At 50.1% G+C, this 20989-nt stretch overlaps 1 protein-coding gene across 2 annotated transcripts in view; it reads left to right on the forward strand.

The window, feature by feature from the left end:
- Window positions 1-1416: 1416 nt before the first annotated feature.
- HLCS (holocarboxylase synthetase) overlaps window positions 1417-20989 on the forward strand; it is a gene marked incomplete at its 5' end in the record, with an annotated part of 172011 nt that continues 152438 nt past the window's right edge. Inside the window, 2 exons of one of the 2 annotated variants that reach the window (XM_080658290.1) lie at window positions 1417-1869; window positions 12924-13061. Coding sequence is in view for 1 of the 2 variants with exons in the window: in XM_080658289.1 (XP_080514415.1) it covers window positions 9838-10032; window positions 12924-13061 (333 nt within the window). Of the gene's footprint in view, window positions 1870-9837; window positions 10033-12923; window positions 13062-20989 lie in introns of those variants that run through there. The other variant, XM_080658289.1, reaches the window with a different exon arrangement.

A 20989-nucleotide genomic window follows, 5' to 3' on the forward strand; every position in this document is an offset into this window, starting at 1 on the left:
ATCGAGATGAATAGATAATTAATAGATGAAGAAATGCAAATGAACAGTAAAACAATTTTAAAAATAAGTTTTTTTAGCAATTCAAAAAAATAGAAAAATAATATTTTAAAGACAGATACCATTTTCATTAATCAAAACAGCAGATTTTGAAAAACTTGTCCTGTATTACAGCACTTGATCTTGATGAGGGTGTGCGAAAATAAGCGCTCATTCTTCTATCAGAAGACAAAATTATATGACATTTGAGGCCCGAAGTTTGGCCTTATGTTTCAGGAGTCTTAGAAAGGGTCATTCATACCCTTTGACCCTAACAGGAGGGGAGGACTACATCTTGAACAATGACCAGAACGTGGCTACAGAGTTCTGTGGAGGACTGTCCACTTCCCATTAGAGAAGCACGCCTGGGGGAACAGCCCAGCACCAGGAGACTTCCACAAATGTGGATGTTCTGTAGCCATCAAAGACCCTGTTCCTGAAGACTTGCTTGTGATCGCCCCTGAGTTTCTTCTCCCCTGTTCACAGAGACCTCAGCAGCCATGGGCGACCTCAACTTGAGGTTTTCTCTGACCTGCTTGCTCGGTAGACCACCCACAAGCTCCTCCCCGGGTCAGACATGGTCCCTTTCTCCAAATGCCTCGTCTCCCCATTTAGGACGTCCTCCTCTTTGGGGGTGTCTTGTGTGGGCACCCTGTGGCAGTGTGGTCCCAGCACGGAATCACGATTCCCTGTTCCGCCGGCAGAGGGGGACGCCTCAAACCCTTGCCTGAAATCACTGTGTTGAACTTGGGGGCTCCAGCGCGCAGGGGCAGGTTGACTCCCGGGGGTGCGGGAAGATCTCAGGCAATGGAAGGAGGAGCAACATGGGGAGAAGACACCCGCTGCGTAAACCCACGCGGTGCACCTGCTTCCCAAACGGCCCTCAGGGGTAGCGCCACTCAGACCTTCAGCCACTTTCACTGTGTGCCAGGGATCAAGACAGCCCAGCCCAGCCCTGCCCTGCCCTGCCCTGCCCTGCCCTGCCCTGCCCTGCCCGTGTCTTCTAAAGACAGATACCTGGGGGAAATAGGAGGTCAGCCGAAGGACTTATATGCATGCACATAAGAATAACCAACGGATGCAAAACATTGGGGGGGGGGGTGAGGGCATGTATGGGAGTGGGGTGGTGGGGGGCAATGGTAAGATATGTATACATATAATACCTTAATAAAAAAATAAAAATAAATAAAAAATAAAGACAGATACCATTTTCATTAATCAAAATAGCAGATTTTAAAAAACTTGTCGTGTGTGTGTGTGTGTGTGTGTGTGTGTGTGTCTGTGTGTGTGTGTGTGAGAGAGAGAGAGAGAGAGAGAGAGAGAGAGAGAGAGAGAGAGAGAAGGGAAGGCAGACACGTGGTACCAACAATGCCGGGAGGGTGTCCCGGCGGAGGACTTTGGAAAGGGGTCTCACGTCGCGCAGGGTCTGGCGCGGCCCCCCGAGGAGGCGGCCTTTGCACGTGTGAGGCCAGACCCACGGGCGCGGCGGGAGTTGGGCGGCGGCCGGCGGTGGCCGGGGCAGCCAATGGAGGAGGGCAGCGAGAGGGTGACTCCGGCCGGGCCGGGCCTCCCCGCCAGTGTGCCCAGCGGGGACAGGGCGGGCTGGAGCGCTGTCAGAATTTGGGGTTGCGACACGGCAGGGGGCCCCACCGAGGAGTATCCCGATCCGGCCTTTCCCACGCTCTGTTTCCCACGCCCCTGCGGCCACCTGCTCAGTCCTCGGCGACCAACCCCCCGCCCCCTTCGGGCGCTTCTGGTGGCGGCCGCCCACTCCCGGGACTGCGAGGCCGGGAGGCCGGGAACGCGGCGGTGGGATCCGGCCTCAGCCCCCAGGTACGTGCGGCGCCGATCGACTCCGGGGATCCGTCTCCCCAGGTAAAAGGAGGTAAAAGGGGGCGAGGTGCCAGGGCCGCGGTTCCACGGGGGCGCAGGCGCTCGCTGCTCCGTGGGTTTCCCAAGACAAGGCCAGATTCTGCCTTGGATCCGCTGTTTACCCTCCCGGGGGAGATATTTATGGGAAGCAATGGTTAACCACGGGTGCTCCTCTGCCTGTTTTCCTTACTCGGGATGTGCGGGTGGGGGCTGGCTGCAGCCACCACTCCGGGCCCAAACCCTGCAGAAAGCGGCTGCGTAAAGCTGCTCCATCGCCGCCTCGTCGGTCCGCGCCCGGCTTCCCCGGGACAGGGCTCTTCCCCTGCTGCAGGCGCCTGGCGACCATTTTATAAACACGGGACATACTTGGCCCTGTGGCTGCTGAGTTGCTTCTTCATTTCTCTTCCTATTCCACCAGATTTACTGTGGTTACAAACCGCCTGCAATGCTCTGGGGGCTAAGGAGTGGGGTTTGCATAATCATTGTAAAAAAATCACCGTTTGACCTGCAAAGCAAGCGCCATCAACAGGGGGCGCTGCCGCCTCGCCGGACCGCGCCCTGGATTCTCCCCACGGAGCCTCCGGGGAAGCTCGTTCAGGGACCGCGAGCGAGCGAAGCTGTGGGCGGGGAACGTGGGGGGCGGAGGCGGGTGTGTGTGTGGGGTCTGTCCGGAACCTTCCGCTGGGTCCTCCCACCCACCCTTCCCACCACCCTGCTTCCCAGACCGGTGACATTTCCGGTAGCAAAAGGCTATCAGAGGCACCGCTTTTGGTTTTGCTGCAGCGGCAATCGGCTTTAACTAAGCATGGCAGCGTCAGTTCCAAAGAGAAACTGTTCAGGTTGGTGGCGGGGGAAGAGAAGGTGCAGTTGTCATGTGACTCGTCTGCCCCTTTCCACGGACTTTTGGGCCACAAGGCGGTGCCTCTGCGGGTCGTTACCGCAGAGCCTGTAACTCCAGCGGAGACTGCTTTTCCGTGGCTCGCTCTCCCCCTGGCGCTGCCTGCCCCGCACAGCCCGGACACTGCCTAAGGGCCTGTTAGCGTTTGACCCTTTCCGGCCCTCTCGTTCTCCAGTTGTCCCTGGGTAGCCCTCTGCCTGTCCCTGTGGTCTTTCTTGTCCCCAGATATGCTCAGGCCAGGATTCCATCCAGCATGTCACAAGGCTGCAGTTTATACTCAGCTGAATGGTGTTTTTTTGTTTCTTTTAAAATATATTTTATTGATTTTTTACAGAGAGGAAGGGAGAGGAATAGAGAGTTAGAAACATCGATCAGCTGCCTCCTGCACACCCCCCACTGGGGATGTGCCCACAACCCAGGTACATGCCTTTGACCAGAATCGAACCCGGGACCCCTCAGTCTGCAGGCCAACACTCTGTGCACTGAGCCAAACCAGTTAGGGCGCTGAATGGTTTTTTTAAAATATGTTTTTATTGATTTCAGGGAGGAAGGGAGAGTTAGAGAGAGAGAGAAACATCAATGATGAGAGAATCATGGATCAGCTGCCTCCTTCACGCAGGATGGAGGCCACAACCTGGGCATGTGCCCTGACCGGGAATGGAACCGTGACCTCCTGGTTCATAGGTCCACGCTCAACCCCTGAGCCACAAGGCTGGGCCACAGTTGTACGTTTTTGTCCTCTGTCCTACACACAGGGCCCTACTCTGAATTTTCTAATTAATGTGATGGACTCCATTCAAAGCGGCAGCCCAGGGCTTGACACTGACTTCATTCCGTGGGGAGATGACGTAACCGGAAGGGGTATTTCACCTGGTAGAGATTTCGGGCACCCGTGACTGGCCCTTGAGAACAATTCTTAGGCAGATGAGCTTTGCCGTGCCTGGGAAAGGCGTTGTGGTCCGCGGGAAAGGAGCCCGGCTTTGTGTGGGCCGTTGGAGCCTGACTTCCCTGCGCTGTCGCTGTCGCAGGAGGTAATACCACCCACCCCAGAGAGTGCTGTGAGGATGGAATTGCCTTGCCCTCCTCTTCCTCTTGACTTTGTGCAGGTGGCTGTTCCTCCATCAGAACAGTCAGCCGTCACGCACAATGATGTTTCGGTCCACAACGGAGCGTGTGTGATGGCGGTCCCCTGAAATCACAGTGGAGCTGCAAGATGCCTACAGCCCAGAGACGTGAGCTGTCATAACCTTGCAGCTGCCGTAAGGTACTCAGGTGCTTGCGGTGATGCTGGTGCGCACACACCTACTTCGCGGCCAGCTAAAGGCACAGCACGTGCAATTATGTACAGTACGTCATACTGGACAAGAATGACTGTTACTGGTTCATACATCTACTATACTATACTTTTTATCATTATTTTAATGTTTTCTTTCTACTTACAAAAATTGCTTTTTGCTGTGTAAGCAGTATGCCATTACTGGGGCAGCGGACTCACCCATCTCGGTTGCCTCATTTTTTCTGTGCTCGATTTAATCTCATGTTGTTTTATACAGCGACATGCTGTACAGGCTGTCCCCTGGAGTGTGTGTAAGGGCACACTGCTGTTTGTACAACTGTGGGATCACCTCAACACATTTCTCAGAACGTAGCCCTGTCCTTAAAAGGGTACACTCAGCACAGCATGCTCACCCTCCACTGGCGCCTGGTGCATGCTCTAACTCTCAAACTGTGGAAACAAGCACTGGCCCCTGAATGCATTCGTATGTATGTGCGCGTGCGTGTGCATGTGCGTGTGCGTGCGCGGATTTGGGGGTCAGGCAATATTTGAACCCAGAATGCCTGATTCCAGACCGTGGCCTCTATTGCTTCACTATGCAAAATGCAGCTCACGCAGGCTCCCCTCCCCCCCCCGGGGCTGCTGCAGGGGTGGGATGGGAGTTGGGGTGCGTGCCACTCCTAATGTTTTTACCTCATTTTGGTTGTAAAGGTTGTAGTCAATTTCCACATTTATTTGACCTCCATAACCCTGTAAAAGAGAGACCTTACTTCTGGAAATGGGACAAGGTCATTAGGAAGACAACAGTGTCCTTGGAGCAAGCAGAGCTCTCCTGTTTAGTTCCCTTCACCTTCACTGAGGTGATTTAGACCTTTGAGGCTGCTGAGTGCTAAGTGCCGTGTGTGTATCTGTGTGTGTGTGTGTGTGTAGTTGTTTGAACTGTAATGGCCCCAACTGCAGGTCCTGTCTGATGGGCAGGAAATTGCTCACAGATGGTGATTCCCCTCCCCCAACCAGGAACAGATTCTGCCTGGGAAGTAAGGGGCCACTCCCCTCTGCTGGATGAAGAGAAATTTGCTCTCAGTGAAGAAAATCCTGTGAGCACCTCTTTCTAGAGGCCAACGGAGTAAAAGAGGTAACAGTGTTACCTCACTTTACAAATGGGTGTATGAGCCAGTTTCCAAAACTTTTTATTAAGCACCTACTATGTGCTGGCACAGTGCTAAATGCCAGAGATAGGAAGGTGAATAAGACATTACTGCAAACCAAATCCTTGTCAAGTGAATCACATTGTCATTGTATTGGGATCCCAGAATTTCAGAGCTCGAGGGGGAAGGTGGAGGTACCACCAACAGAAATGAACAGGATTTGGGGTAGAGAGCAGTTGGTACTCCAGGAAGACGAAGTTCTAGGTTCACGTGGAAAGCAGGATGTGATGTCAGAAGCAGAGATAAAGAAATCACGGTAAAGAGGTAGTTTGTGGGAGAAAAATGCATTTAGTTTTACTCATGCTGCTGCTGAGAAACCAACAGAATATCCTAAAAGGGGTGAGTATGGCACTGGAGGCTGGGAGAGGCCAGAGCTGGCAGTGAGGGCCCGAGATCACGCCCTGAGGGGTGGCCGCTGAGACCCGGCAGGCAAATGGACTGCGGAGGAAGAGAACAGGTGAGGGCAGCAGCTGGCCAGACTCACTCACGCCCCATGGTTCAGAGGGTGAGACAGGCGTCCTGAGAACTGGGTGGATTAGTCTCCTCGGCCTAACAAGGCAGCTTATTTCCCCACAGTCTGGAGGCTGGAAGTCCAAGATCGAAGTGTCGGCAGGGTTGGTTTCTTCTAATAAACACACATACCATTGATTGTCAAATATTCAAAGAAAAGCTCTTCACATTTTATAGTTTTTTTTTAGAAAACATATTTTTATTGATTTCAGAGAGGAAGAGATAGGGGAGAGAGATAAAAACACTAATGATAGAGAGAATCATTGATCAGCTGCCTCCTGCACGCATCTTACTGGGGATTGAGCCCACAACCCAGGCATATGCCCTTGACCGGAATCGAACCTGGGACCCTTGTCTGCAGGCCGACGCTCTTTCCACCGAGCCAAACCGTCTAGGGCCACATGTTATAGTTTTTGTCAACAAAAACCTCATGATTTCAAATAAGTATGCATTTCAATTACCTTTTCTCAGAGGACACTTTAAATAGATGGTAATTCTTGAGTCTCTGGATCTCTGAATATCATTTTATTTTATTAAAAATATTTTTATTGGTTTCAGAGAGGAAGGATGTGGGAGAGAGAGATAGAAACATTAATGATGAGAGACTCATTGATTGGCTGCCTCTTGCAAGCCCAACACTGGGGATCGAGCCTACAACCCGGGCATGTGTCCTGACCGGAAATCGATCCATGACCTCCTGGTTCATAGGGCAACGCTCAACCACTGAGCTATGACGGCCGGGCTCTCTGAATATCATTTTAAATTCACAAACTTGTTTAGCAGTCCAACACTGTTGTGGAGGGAACAGATTCTTTTATTTAGAAAACAGAGACTACATACTTTACTGCTAAAAATGAACTGTTTACGGTTACTTAAACTTCATCTTCTACTCATCGTTTCCTATTAAACTGGGATTTTTTAAATTTCAAAAACTAATCCTTCTCAGCTCTGGCCACTGGACTGATCAGCATGCTGAATGCTTCCTAGGTTCAGACAGAGCTCATGTCAATGTGATCGACTTCCTCTGGGGACGAGCTGTCGTCTATTTAATGGGGGACAGGACAGTGTCCGAGGGGAGTGATCTTCTCTTGGTTTACACTCTGCCTTGTCCCCGGACCATCACTTCCGGGACATGCCTAAGGGCGGGAGAGTAGAGTCGGGGGTCTGGGAAGGCTTTTCTTCGAGAGAGCCTGTCCTTCTGATGGGTAACTGAGGTGGTCTTCAGTTGCTGGCGGGTGAGTGCATCATCTTCCCTGCAGTTGACGGGCTTATAAATGACAAAGTCTCCTTTTGAAATTCCTAGTCTGTGGTTTTAGTCTCCACAATCTGGAAGACCCTTGTTAAGACTCTAGAGCAGGGGTCGCCAACCGGTGGTCCGTGGACCCCTGGTGGTCCGTGAGGTCCGAAAGGTTGGCTACCGCTGGTCTAGAGGAACCCAGATGCAGGGAGTAACAGAGGTGGACTTTAGCAGTCCTTTTCAAATTGAATGTGGTTGTGAGTCACCCGGGGATTTTGTTAAAAAGTGCAGGCATTGCCCTGGCCAGGTGACTTGGTTGGCTGGAGCGTTGTCCCATACACCAAAAAGGTTGCATTTTCAATCCCTCGTCAGGGTGCGTGCAGGAGTCAAATGGATCCATGTTTCTCTCTCATATCGATATTTCTCTCCTTCTCTAAAATAAATGAATCCATAAATCAATAAAAGCATATCCTCCAGTGAGGCTTAAAAAAAAAGTGCACATATTGACTTAGTGGGTGTAGGATGGGGCCTGGCATTCTGCATTTCTAGTGAGCTTCTAGCTGATACCAATGCTGCTCATGCCAAGGACCACTCTTTTTTTTTTTTTAAATTAGATTTTTAAAAAAAAATATATTTTATTGATATTTCACAGAGAGGAAGGGAGAGGGATAGAGAGCTAGAAACATCGATGAGAGAGAGACATCGATCAGCTGCCTCCTGCACACCTCCCACTGAGGATGTGCCCACAACCAAGGTACATGCCCTTGACCGGAATCAAACCCGGGACCCCTCAGTCCGCAGGCCGACGCTCTATCCACTGAGCCAAACTGGTTTCGGCCAAGGACCACTCTTTGAGCAGCAAGGGACTACAGGGTGTGAGTCAAGTACATACACAGTAAGCTCCCCTGATGCCTTTAAAAAAAAAAAAAAATTATTGATTTCAGAGAAGAAGAAACATCAATGATGAGAGAGAATCATTGATTGGCTGTTTCCTGCATGCCCCACACTGGGGATCGAGCTCTCAACCTGGGCATGTGCCCTGACCGGGATCAAACCTGGGACCCTTCAGTCTGCAGGCCAAACCAGCTAGGGCTCCCCTGATGTCTTTTCCATTGCTATCTGGGGGCGATGAAGCTAAGCTCCATTGTTTTAGGTGCACAGCTTTGACCCCCACATTTTCCCATGATGTCTTCTCAGACCAAGACCCTGTGAGGCTTCTAAGGGCCAACCCGGGGAGTTCCCATTCTGGCCGGATGGGGTTATGGTGTCTGTGGGAAGGTGAGGTTGCAAAGCTCTTAAGGAACTTGGGAGAACTAGAGATGCTGTGACCTTCAGGCAGAAGAGATGGCCTCTCCATACCGAGCAGGGGTGGGAGGCTGGTCCTTTGAGCTGAAATTCAGCAAACGTCAATGAGGCTATCTGAAGTGTTTGTCTAGGAAAACATTAGGGCTTAGCACGTTATTAAGCTTTTTCACTTTCTAACTTCTGACTTGTAGCCCTGTGTCATCATGGAGGGGCTGAGTCCCTCCTTGTAGGGGCTCACTCACTTCTTTCTCCAGTGACACAGTTTTAGGTCTTGTTACTGCGGAGGGACCCACTTCCCACCTGTCACTGTAGGATCTGGCTTCAGCCCTGCGTACCGCTGTCTTCTATGTCTGGCCCACTGTGATGCTTCCCTTGTTTTTGAGCTCAGTTATTTCTTCTTGGAGTCTTTCTCTTTTTAAAACTACTCTTGCTATGCAGAATGGGAGAATTCCCTGTGTCATCTGACCAGAGGTCTGAGGTTCTGAAAGTGGGTATTCTACACTGCTATCTTAAAGCAGATGAGCAAAGGGTCAGGTACTTGAAAAACCTGTCCTCTGTCTGATTAAGTAAGGCCTGGGAGTGGTATACTGGCTTGCTTTTACTGTATTATGCCACCCACGCATAGCAAAGGCGAGAATGGGAAGCGACGCAGGGAAATCCTGGCCGTGCCTCAGAGTGGCTGCGGCAGCTGTTCTTTACTTGCGGCTGAGTTGCTCCACCTCTGGTGTCCCCTGAGTGAGGGATGTCCCGTGTCTTGTCCTCAACACTTCCTTGCATGCTGCCTTTGGACAAAGTGAGGCTCCACGGGAGACATCGCATTCATGGCAGGAATAACCATGCTTCCCATAGGGGACAAGAACAGTGAATCATAATTGATGTTTCCCAAAATGGTTTTAGGATGCTCACGAATTGCTCACGTAAAAGAACAGCAGGCAGCCTTTTTACTCCTGATCTGTCTTTCACTTGCTTCCTGCCCTTACTTTAAAATAGGGTCCAGAAAAAAATGTATTATTGCATTGTATGAATTTACATAAATTATCTTCAAATCTTTTTTGCCAGAAGGCCTCACCTTATTTTCCCAACTGGACTGGGTGGAGGCTGTTAGCACACTGTGACTCCCGTGGGGTGCTGGTTAATGCTGTAAACATGCACAGCCCCGTCCTCAATCAGCCTCCCAGCCGCCTAGGGAGGCCGGACCCTGGCTGACGCAGGCCAGGCAGCCCCGGGGCCTACCCCCTGGTGCTCAACTTACCATCCCACCTCTCCCCCCATTTCCCTCCATCACAACGTACCTGCCCATCACCCCAGCCCAGCACCTCTTCTCTCTCCATCACGCCCCCAGCCTACCCCGCTTCCCCGCGGCTCCGCCTCTTCCGGCCGTCGGGAGGGCGGGAGGGCGGGAGGGCCGGCGACTGGGACAGGCGGGAGGGGATGGGCGGGCCGGGCCGGTGAGTTCGAGCGTCCCGGGCCCGCGCCCCGCCGCGGCCGGCCGGCCATGCTCATCACGCTGTGCTACTTGTACCTGTGGGCGCGCTGGGGGCGCCGGCCGGCCGCGCTCGTGCGCATCACGGTGCAGCGGCTGCGCGCCTCGCGCTGCTCCTTCACCTTCTGCGTGGCGGCCGCGCGGCCCCCGGAAGCCAGCGTGTGCCTGAGCCGCGGCGGCCGCGTCTTCTGTGTCAGCGAGAGCCAGGTGGGCGGGCCGCGGCGGGGGCGCGGGCGGGGCGGGGCCTGAGCGGGGGGCGGGGCCCGGGGGCGGGGCAGCTCGGGTGGCGGGAGGGGCGGGGCACTAGCCGAGGGGGCGGGGCACCAGCGGGAGGGGCGGGGTAAGCCGGAAGCGCCCGCCTGGGCCCCTCCTACCTTCTCCCCTCCACCCCGCCCGCCCTGTGCCCTGGGAGCCTGGGAGGAGCCCTCCGCCCAGGGTGTCTGGAAGCGCCGGGCCGGGGCCCCCTGCACGCGGAGCCCGGGTTAAAGGGACCAGAGATCCGAAAACTGACAGGCGCGCGGGGCGAGTGCACGGACGCCGGGCTCTTGGTTTCCAAAATAGGCGCGTACCTGGGCGATCGCGGTGGCCATTGGCACCGAAGCCCGAGAGCGCTGCCCACTTGGTCTCCTGCCGTCCTCCCCTCCACTGTGGGCTGCCGTCTGGTTGAATGAATTCAGAGAAAGACAGCAAATTCTCAGCTTTCTGTCAGAACTGCCCGCCCTCCTCTCCTGTCAGTTGTGTCCTTTACCAGCCAGGGCCTTTGCACCTGTGCTGTTCCCGTTTGCACAGTCTTTGAGTTTTTGGTCCAGTTCTTAGCCTGGTGGCTGCAAGTTCAGCCGCGCTGTGGCTTAATCTCGGCAAAAGCTCTGCTCTCTGTAAAAGGAACAATAGTTCCTCCCGTTCCGCTGTTGGAAATGGACTTGATTCACAGTGTGGTTCAGCGCCAATTTCCATTGAAGTCACTGATACTGTTTTCATGAATATTTCAAAGTGTTTTGCTTTTCATTGGTTTCTTACCCTTTCCTTCTGGAAAGTTGGCTCATTTTTAGCATTAAAATGAGATTTTCTGTGTGCGTAAAACCATAACACCCGAATGGGAAAATCTTATCTCAGGTCTTGAATATTTTGTTGAGGTTATGTTTAAGTATAGGATTGTACTGTTCTGCTAGCAAATAAAAAATACCCTTCCTTGTTAGTCCACTGTAACACAGAACACTAGTATATACGTAACTATGTCTCAGATGGCTCAAAGAGAGCGCCTGTCTGGTACCACCTAGATGCAAAGGAGTGAAGTTCATTCACTACATATGGTGGATGCCTGAGGCCTTAATTCTCTCAAGGAACCCTGATTGAGAAACAAGTCCAAGTGGGGGAAAATGGAGAGGTGGACTTTTCTATTGCACTGGCTTCCACACTGGATCATTTACTTTAAAAAATAACCTTTAGAGTGGAAATTTTTAACATTCAAAAATATTCAGAGGTGAATGTCTTTAATTTTCTTGAAAAACAGTTTTACTCTTTTTTATCCTCACCTGAGGATATGTTGATTGACTTTAGAGAGAGAGGAAGGGGGGCAGAGGGGGGGAAGAGAGAGAAACAGATCGGTGGCCTCCGAGTCCGATCCCTGCCTAGGTGTCGAACCTGCAACTTAGTAGGAGCCCTGACCCAGCATGGAACCTGCAGCCTTTGGTGTACAGGACGTCCCTCCAACCAGCTGAGCCACTCGGCCAGGACAGTTCTACTTTGGAACGTCTCCATGACTTGATTGGTCTTCCGCTAACTTCCGTGACTATAGCGAAAGCTTTTCAGCCCTCGCCCACTGCTCCGGCCAAACCTGCCTTGGGCTTTCAAGGGATTCCACGCCCCCAGTTCTTTGCATAGTTAATTTTGCCCCAGATCTTCAGTCAGATATCACTGTCTCTCCCGCAGGACTAGATGGGTCCGGCCTGCTCTGTGCCCTCAGAGTTTAGTCACGGTTCATCTTTCTAGTTTTTTTTTTTTTTTTTTAATTGCATGTGCTTTTATTTTTCTTCTTATTTTTTTAGGTATGTTCTTAAAGCTATAATGGCTGATGGAGATGGAAGAACAGCCCTCTGGGCTAGGCTTCTGTTAGCAACGGGCCTCTGTCTACTAGGATGCACTTCTGAGCCTCATCTTTTTTTAAAATATGTTTTTATTGGTTTCAGAGAGAGGAAGGAAGAAGGAAAGGGAGGTAGAAACATCAATGATGAGAGAGAACCATCGATCGGCTGCCTCCTGCACACCCTCCACTGGGGATCGAGCCTGTAACTCAGGCACGTGCTCTGACCGGGAATTGAACCGTGACCTACTAATTCATGGATCAATGCTCATCCACTGAGCCACACTGGCTGGGCTCTGAACCTCATCTTTAAAAGGCACTCCGAGCCCTAGCTGGTTTGGCTCAGCGGATAGAGTGTCGGCCTATGGACCAAAGGGTCCCAGGTTCGAGTCCACTCAAGGGCACGTACCTCAGTTGCAGGCTCCTCCCTGGCCCAGACCCTGGTCAGGGTGCGTGCAGGAGGCAACCAATCGATGTGCTTCTTTCACATGGATGTTTCTCTCTGTTTTTCCCCCTCTCTTCCACTCTAAAAATCAATGAAAATATATCCTCAGGTGAGGATTAACAACAACAAACACACGTCCCTCCACGTTGTCATTTGGAGAGCTCCTACGTGCTCTAAACCAGCAGTTGCCAGACTGTCGGACCTCACGGACCACCGGCTGGTGACCGCTGCTCTAAACCAAGCATGTGGAACTCGCAGCCAGCAGGCCACAGGCCTCATTTTCTCTAAACAGTAAAGAACAGTAGCAACAAGCCCAGATTCAGAATCAATTAGCTGCTAACCGATTTCTGGAGATGTTAAAGCTGTCCTGAGTCCTCGCGGGGAGTCTGCAGCTGCGTGTATAGCTTCAGTGCAACAAGAACCGCAGGTGAAGGTGGTCTGCAGGACACCAGCTGAGCTTACTTAGCCCACCTGGGATTAGCGAGGGGCGTGTCCCGGGTGTTGAGTGAAGTGGCCGTTGTGGTTTGAAGTGGCATTCAATCCCTTGTCGGTGTTTTCCTTCTCCCTCTGCAGTCCATTGATGACTTGAACAAATGGGCCCTATATCTCGTTTCTCCTCTTAAACTTGAAGCCGAACACATCGCGTTTGTGACAGAGAGCATTTGGGTGCGGGGTGAGGATTTGCAGAGGCCCTCTTCCCGGACAGAAACCGTGAGTAACGTGTTTTTCACTTGTTGATTGTAAGGAAACGGTGTGTCTTAATTAAAACGGAATTCGTTGTCTTATGAGAGCTTTTTCCTGGCCTTTGTGACTCCCTTTCTTCCTGGATGTTTTGGGTTAAATGAAAACATGTAAGTGAAATTACTTACCCCTGTTTAAATTTTTTTTATTTTGTTAATCCTCACTAAAGGGTATTTTCCCATTGATTTTTAGAGAGAGTGGAAGGGACGGGGAGAGACAGTTGATGTGAGAGAGACACATCAATTGGCTGCGTCCCGCACAGGCTCCGACCAGGGCCAGGGATTGATCCTGCTCCTTGCCGGAATCGAACCCGGGACCCTTCAGTCCACAGGCCGACCGATGCTCTATCCATTGAGCAAAACCGCCTTGGGCAAAACGTTTATTTTGTTTTATTTTTTATTACTTTTTAAAATGTGGCTGCTGGAACATGTGAAGCTCCCGGTGTGGCCCACACCATGTTAGTGGGCAGCACGGCTCAGTGTCCCCAGGCCGTTCAGTCCATCCTCATGTCAGACCTTCGAGGCTGGGAGCGGTCCTGAGAGAACGGGCTTATTGAGCCATGTGCTGGCGGAAAAGGACCAGGGCCTGGGACATGCAAGCTCAGTGGTCGGCAAACTCATTTGTCAACAGAGCCAAATATCAACAGGACAACGATGGAAATTTCTTTGGAGAGCCAAATTTTTTAAACTTAAACTATATAGGTAGGTACAATGTTATTAACTTAATTAGGGTACTCCTAAGCTGGCCTTTGCTAAAAACTCAAGGGACCAAAGAGCCGCATGTGGCTTGCGAGCCGCAGTTTGCCGACCACTGTGCAAGCTCAACCCCCAGCATCTGGGCTGGAGGGAGAAGGCAGACATGTCTGCTGATTTCCAGGTGACGGGGCTCTTTTGTCTCATGGGTTTGGGGCAAAAGATGTAAGTTGTTTTGAAAGTGTTTACATTGGCCATCAATACGGTGCCGGGGGGCGGGGGGGGCGGGCAGGGGAAGCCGCAGCTCTCCGAGAGACATCTCCCAGTCCCGGTTGGTCGTGGGCAAGAGTCTGGGAAGTTCATGCAGGAGCAGGACGTGGTGGCGTCTGGCAGCTGGCATTTATTTATTTATTTTTGACAGCTGCCTAGAAGTTGATTCAAAGATTAAAAAAAAATTTTATTTATTGAATTTATTGGGGTGACACTGGTTAATAAAATTATATAGGTTTCAGGTGTACAGTTCTACAATATATCATGTGTATATAGTGTATTGTGTGTTCACCACCCAAAGTCAAGCCTCCTGTCACCATTTATCCCCCTTTGCCCTCCCCACCTCCCCCACCCCCTTCCTTCTGGTCAGCACCACACTGTTGTCTGTGTCTAACAGGGGTCCTCAAACTTTTTAAACAGGGGGCCAGTTCACTGTCCCTCAGACCATTGGAGGGCCGGACTATAGTTTAAAAAAAAAAACTATGAACAAATTCCTATGCGCACTGTGGGCCCGGGACGAGTCGGCTGCTAAGCAGGACAGGCAGCGGCACCTGGCAGGATAAATGTCCTCAGCGGGCCACATGTGGCCCTCGGGCCATAGTTTGAGGACGCCTGGTCTAGGAGGTGGTTGTTGTTTCTCACCCAGCCCCCCAACTCCCCTCCCCTCTGACAGCTGTCAGTCTCTTCACTGTATCTGTGAGTTTGTTTCTATTTTGTTTGTTAGTTTATTTTGTTCATTAGATTCCACATGTAAGTGAAATCATATGGTACTCGTTTTTCTCTGACGGGCTTATTTCACCCAGCATAATGTTCTCCAGGTTTATCCATGTTGTCAAAAAGAGTAAGTTTTCCTTTTTTTTAATGGCCCAGTAGTATTCAATTATGTAAATGTATCACAGCTTTTTTTAAAAAATATTTTTTCTCTTTTTTATTTTTAAATATATTTTTATTGACTTCAGAGGGAAAGGGAGAAGGGGAGAGAGAAACATCAATGATGAGAGAGAATCATTGCTCTCAGCTACTTCCTGCATGCCCCACACTGGGGATTGAGCCCACAACCCCGGCATGTGCCCTGTCTGGGAATCGAACTGTGACCTCCTAGTTCATAGGTCAATGCTCAACCACTGAGCCACGCCGGCTGGGCTATCACAGCTCTTTTATCCACTCATCTACTGGTGGGCACTCTGTTTTTTTTAAAAATATATTTTATTGATTTTTTACAGAGAAGAAGGGAGAGGGATAGATAGTCAGAAACATCGATGAGAGAGAAACATCGATCAGCTGCCTCCTGCACGCCCCCCACTGGGGATGTGCCCGAAACCAAGGTACGTGCCCTTGACTGGAATTGAACCTGGGACCCCTCAGTCTGCAGGCTGATGCTCTATCCACTGAGCCAAACCGGTTAGGGCCTGATGCGCACTCTGGCTGCTTCCACCCCTGCCACTACCACAGCAGTCAGCGCCATCCAATTCCAGCCCTGAGAATGGGGGACATGGGCAACAGCCAGCTTCCTCTTTAACATTGAATCCAGAAGTTTCCAAAGTCACTTCTCACATCACTTTAGCTGCAGGGGAGCCTGAGAAATACATTCTGTAGCCGGAAAGCTGTGGGTTCAGAGGAACCCTGGAGTTGTGTGACTACAAGGGAGAAAGACAGACTAGATGTTGGGAGATAATAGCATCTCTGCCACAGGTACCCCATTTAACTTACCTTCTAAGGAAAGTTTAATTAAGATCTCCCTTAATGGCGGTTTTGCTTAATTCTTTTTTTTTAAATCCTCACTGAGGATATGTTTATTGATTTTTTTTTTTAGAGAGAGAGAAGAGGGGGGAGGGGAGAGCGAGCGAGCGAGAGAAATATCGATGAGAGAGAGAAACATTGATTGGTTGCCTCCCATAGGCGCCCCGACCAGGGATTGAACCTACGACCTTTTTGTTGTACAGGACGATGCTCCAACCAGCTGAGCCCTACCCAGCCGGGGTGCTTAATTCTTAATTTTCGGGGTCCAGGGGAGGTTGTTGAAAGATGCCTACCCACCAAGGGTGCGAACCAGTTAAGTCATTTTGTCTGTGATCAGCGTGGGTGGGCCTGCAGCCAGCAGCTGGATTGGTCTGGAGCTAGTTTTCCGATGCCTGGGCTATGTCACCGAGGTCCATTCCTTAGGCTGGGCTTCAGAACCTAACGAGGCGTTGCCGTCATAGCTCACTGTCTCTTCACGAGGTCTGCAGGCCGGTTCAGGTTGATGGCTCGCTGGGGTTTTGCCTTTTGGGGGCTCTTAGGAAACTATGTATGTATTTTTCACCAACTCAAAAATCATTTGAATTTGACGGTATCCTAAGATATTCAGTAGAAAATATCTTATTTAAGAGAGACTTTTACCTGATGAGATCTTACATTCTTTCACATTAAAATTTTTTTTATTGATTTCTTTTTTTTTTTTTTTTAGAGAGAGAGGAAGGGAGAGGGAGAGAAACATTGATGTGAGAGCATAACATCCATCAGCTGCCTCCTGCACAATTCCCGGATCGAGCCCACCACCGGGCATGTGTCCTGACTGGGAATCAAACCTGCAATCTTGCAGTCATAGGACAACACCCAGCCAACTGACCCACGCAGTCTGGGGCCAGTCTGTCACATTTTCAGGACGATACAACTCTTAGAGATGTTGAACACGGTATCTTTTTGAATTGGGGCTCTCAGGTGGCTTTCACTGGTGCCTCCAGGTCCCCCCCATTCCCCGTGGCCGTGGAGGGGTTAAGCTGATGGAGCAGAGACATCACGGCCTGCTGTCTGTCACCAGCGCAGCCTGCAGTCATTTGCTTAGGGCAGGATTTCTGCACCCTCCTTCTTTGAGGAACCCCTTTGTTTAGGGCTGTCCAGGGCTTCCTTAGCTTTGATCTTTGGGAGCCAGCCTTTTCTTTCTCTACCCTTGTGTTCCCATCTCGAAGTGCAAACTGGAAGGGTCCTGTTTGCTTTTAGTCCCCGGGAGGCAAACACCTCTGGCCCCGGAGGAGATGCGTGAAGTGCGGCTCTGCTTTGATCAGAGCACCCAGCTCCGCTGCCGGTGGAGTTTGCATGGTCTGTGGCTCCTGGGCCACGTTTCTAGAAAAAGGAAATGCACTTCGGAGAGGAAATGGGTGGCCGAGTTGGGAAACTTGATCAGGGACGTGTGTATATTGTTCTCTGCTGCTTCCTGTCCACCCCCTGGCTTTGTTTATCTCCTGCTTCTCTGTTCTTTGGAGTTAATGATCGGCTCCTTTCACACTAAGCGCTGACTTCGGGGTGGGGCCCTGCCCGCTTGCTCAGCAGCTGCTAAGTCAGCGTTGGAGCACCTGATGCTGGGCAGGTCCCCTGGCGAGCATCTCTGCCCTTCGATTGCCCGCCATGGCGCTCAGAACAGAGATGGTTCTAGCTTCGTGCGGGAGGTGGCACTGTTCCTTTTCAGTTTCCCATTCACCGTCATCTGAGAAGTCGGCTCTGGCCAAGGTGGGAGTTTCCTTCTCATCCTCCTGAGCTCACATCCTTCCTCCATTCTCAGAGCTGGACGCCGGCTCGGCGTTTGTCCGAATTGAGAGCTTCACCTCTCATTTGGTCAAAGATGTCCTCTTTGAGATGCAGTCTGACGGCACCGTGGGTCAGCCTGACCCTCTGGTGAAGCCCAGTCACTGGGTGTGTCTGGGAGGGGGTGGGAGGAGCAGGTGACAAGGTCCAGGGAAGGCCGCAAGTGGAGCTAAAAGGAAATCCAGAGGCTTGTCTTCCTCTAAATATTCTAGGCCAGTGGTCGGCAAACTCATTAGTCCACAGAGCCAAATATCAACAGTACAACGATGGAAATTTCTTTGGAGAGCCACATTTTTTAAACTTAAACTTCTTCTAACGCCACTTCTTCAAAATAGACTCGCCCAGGCCGTGGTATTTTGTGGAAGAGCCACACTCAAGGGGCCAAAGAGCCGCATGTGGCTCGCGAGCCGCAGTTTGCTGACCACTGTTCTAGACCATTAATGGGTTTCGACCTTTTAACCATAAAGACTTGCATTTATTATTTTCCCCTCTAAGACAGTGTTTACCAACATTTAAAATTACTGTTTCCCTTAGGAGAAAGATTCAGTTCAATTTGAATTCGCTCCGAGAGAGAGATGAAATACTAAAAACTAAGATTTTGTGGGGTAGGATGGAGCCTTGGAAGGCCCAAACTATTGCAATGGCTAGGATATTTTTCACACCCCGTCCCCCCAACCATTTGGGGGTTATACGGTCCTGGCTGAGCATACTTGCTCTGAGGGCTCCACGTTTTGGAGTAAGAGCGCCCCCTATGGGCCAGGTGCCTTATGTGTTACCCCATTTAGCGCTCCCAATAGTCTTCCCAGGTAGGTGCTCTTGCTGTCATCACCACCTTACAGACCAGAAACCAGAGCGCAGAGAAATTGGCTTACTTGGGTCACACAGCTCTTAGCCAGAGGAGCCAGGACTCAACGTTGGGAAGTCAGACTCTGGAGTCCTCTTACTACCTAGCCCAGTGGTCGGCAAACTCATTAGTCAGCAGAGCCAAATATCAACAGTACGACGATTGAAATTTCTTTTGAGAGCCAAATTTTTTAAACTTAAACTTCTTCTAACGCCACTTCTTCAAAATAGACTCGTCCAGGCCGTGGTATTTTGTGGAAGAGCCACACTCAAGGGGCCAAAGAATCGCATGTGGCTCGCGAGCCGCAGTTTGCCGACCATGGACCTAGGCTATCCTAGAACAGTGTGGGGACAGCAAATTGCCTTGACTCGTTTTTTCTTTTTAAAATTGGGGTGTAATCCACCTACCGTAAACATCATCCTTCTAAAGTGTACAATTTACAATTCAGTAGTTGTGCAACCATCACTACTATCTAATTCTAGAACATTTTCATGACCCCAAAGAAAAACTATGTACCCATCAGCAGTCACTCTCCACTCCCCCTGTTCCCCCTTCTGGCAACCACTAATCCATAGATTTGAGTGTTTTGGATATTTCATATAAATGGAATCTTGTAACGTGACCTTTAGTTATTGGCTTCCTTCACTTAGCACAGCGATGTGCAACCTTTTTCCTCTCATGACTAATTACTAAACTAATTACTAATATTCTGCAGCACACCAAAAATATATATATTTTGCTGATCTGACCAAAAAAAATAGGTATAATTTTGATTCATTCACACCAGATGTCTATTGTGGTGAGTGTCGACATTTTCTTATGTGATAGTCTAGGGGAGTGGTCGGCAAACCGTGGCTCGCGAGCCGCGGTTTGCCGCTCTGTTGACTAATGAGTTTGCCGACCACTGGTTTAGGGAAAAGAAATCGGTGCCCCTAGCCAAATAGTCAGGTATTGCATGTTTTAAAAATTGTTGTGGCACACTATTTGAAAATCACTGACTTAGCATAATGTAACCAAGATTCATGTATGTTGCACCATGTATCACTGATTCATTCCTTTCACGGCTGAACCCATTATATGAGTATGCACCTTTTATTTCTCCATTCATCTGTTGATGGACGTTTGGATTGTGTCCACTCCTTGGCTATTATGAATAATCCTGCTGTGAATATTTGTGTACAAGTTTTGTGTGTGGACATGTTTTTATTTTTTAAAAATATGTTTTATTGATTTTTTGCAGAGAGGAAGGGAGAGGGATAGAGAGCTAGAAACACCGATGAGAGAGAAACATCGATCAGCTGCCTCCCGCACGCCCCCCACTGGGGATGTGCCTGCAACCAAGGTACATGGCCCCGACCGGAATCGAACCTGGGACCCCTCAGTCCGCAGGCTGATGCTCTATCCACTGAGCCAAACCGGTTAGGGCCCCATTTTTAAATTGAATATTTGTCTTTTTATTGGTGAGTTATAGGAGTGCTCATATATTGTGGATACAAGTCTCTTATCAGATAAATGATTTACAAATATTTTCTCCCACTTTGTTGATTGCCTTTTCATTTTCTTGAAGCACAGACCATTTGTCTGTTTTTTTCCTTTTGTTGCTTGTACTTTTGGAGTCCTAGCTGAGAAACCATTGCCTGATCCAAGGTCATGACATTGTGCGTATGTTTTCTTCGGTGAGTTTTGTAGTTTAGCTCTCATATTGACGATTTGATCCAGCTGGCGTTCATTTGTATCCCTATGTACATGGAATGAGCGAGGGGCCCATTGTCATTCTTCCGCATGTGGAGACCACTCCCACCAGCAGGCTTGTTACTCTGTCCCCGTTGGCTTGGCCTGGCAGCCTTGTCCAGATGCTTGTTTACCCACGTGTATGTTTATTTCCATCCTCTCAGTTCTATCCCATTGATCTCTATGTCTCACCTTCTGCCAGCTGGACTTGGACTTTTGTGCCCATGTTTCCTGGGGTGCAAGGACCCTCAGGGCAGAAGTGGTTTGGCCTCTGGGAATTTCCCTTAGCTCTGTAGGTTCCGGATTTACCCCCGAATTTGGCCTGGCAGTTCATCATGTCGTCATTCTTCAGTGCTTTTAAGATGATGTTTTAATTATTTTATGCAGCATTTCTCATTGTTTTCAGCAAGAGTTCTAAAAATCGAGCCTACCAATTCCAAACTACCTATCTCTGACTTTGAGATTTGGGGCAGTCTGTTTCTGAGAAGATTAATTTGGGGAAGTAGGGAAGTTATTCATGGCATCTTAACAAATGATCACTGTTTACTGCTGCTTTTAAAGTCAGAATTTCCAATAGCTAGTAATTAATTTCATTAATTGAGCACTTTTTTTTGTCCCAAGTTTTCTGCTCGGGGGGGCATTATGTATTTTTAATGTGTTAACACGACAAACCTATAAGATCATGGGCATTGATCCTATCATTTCTCCCTGTTTTCCGAGTGAGGGGACAGACTTGCGAGGTTCTGAGACTTGCCTGAGGACACGCAGCGATGATTAGCTGAGTTTGACCCAGACCCAGG

Source organism: Plecotus auritus, assembly GCF_963455305.1.
Source record: "Plecotus auritus genome assembly, chromosome: 2".
Lineage (NCBI taxonomy): Eukaryota > Metazoa > Chordata > Mammalia > Chiroptera > Vespertilionidae > Plecotus > Plecotus auritus.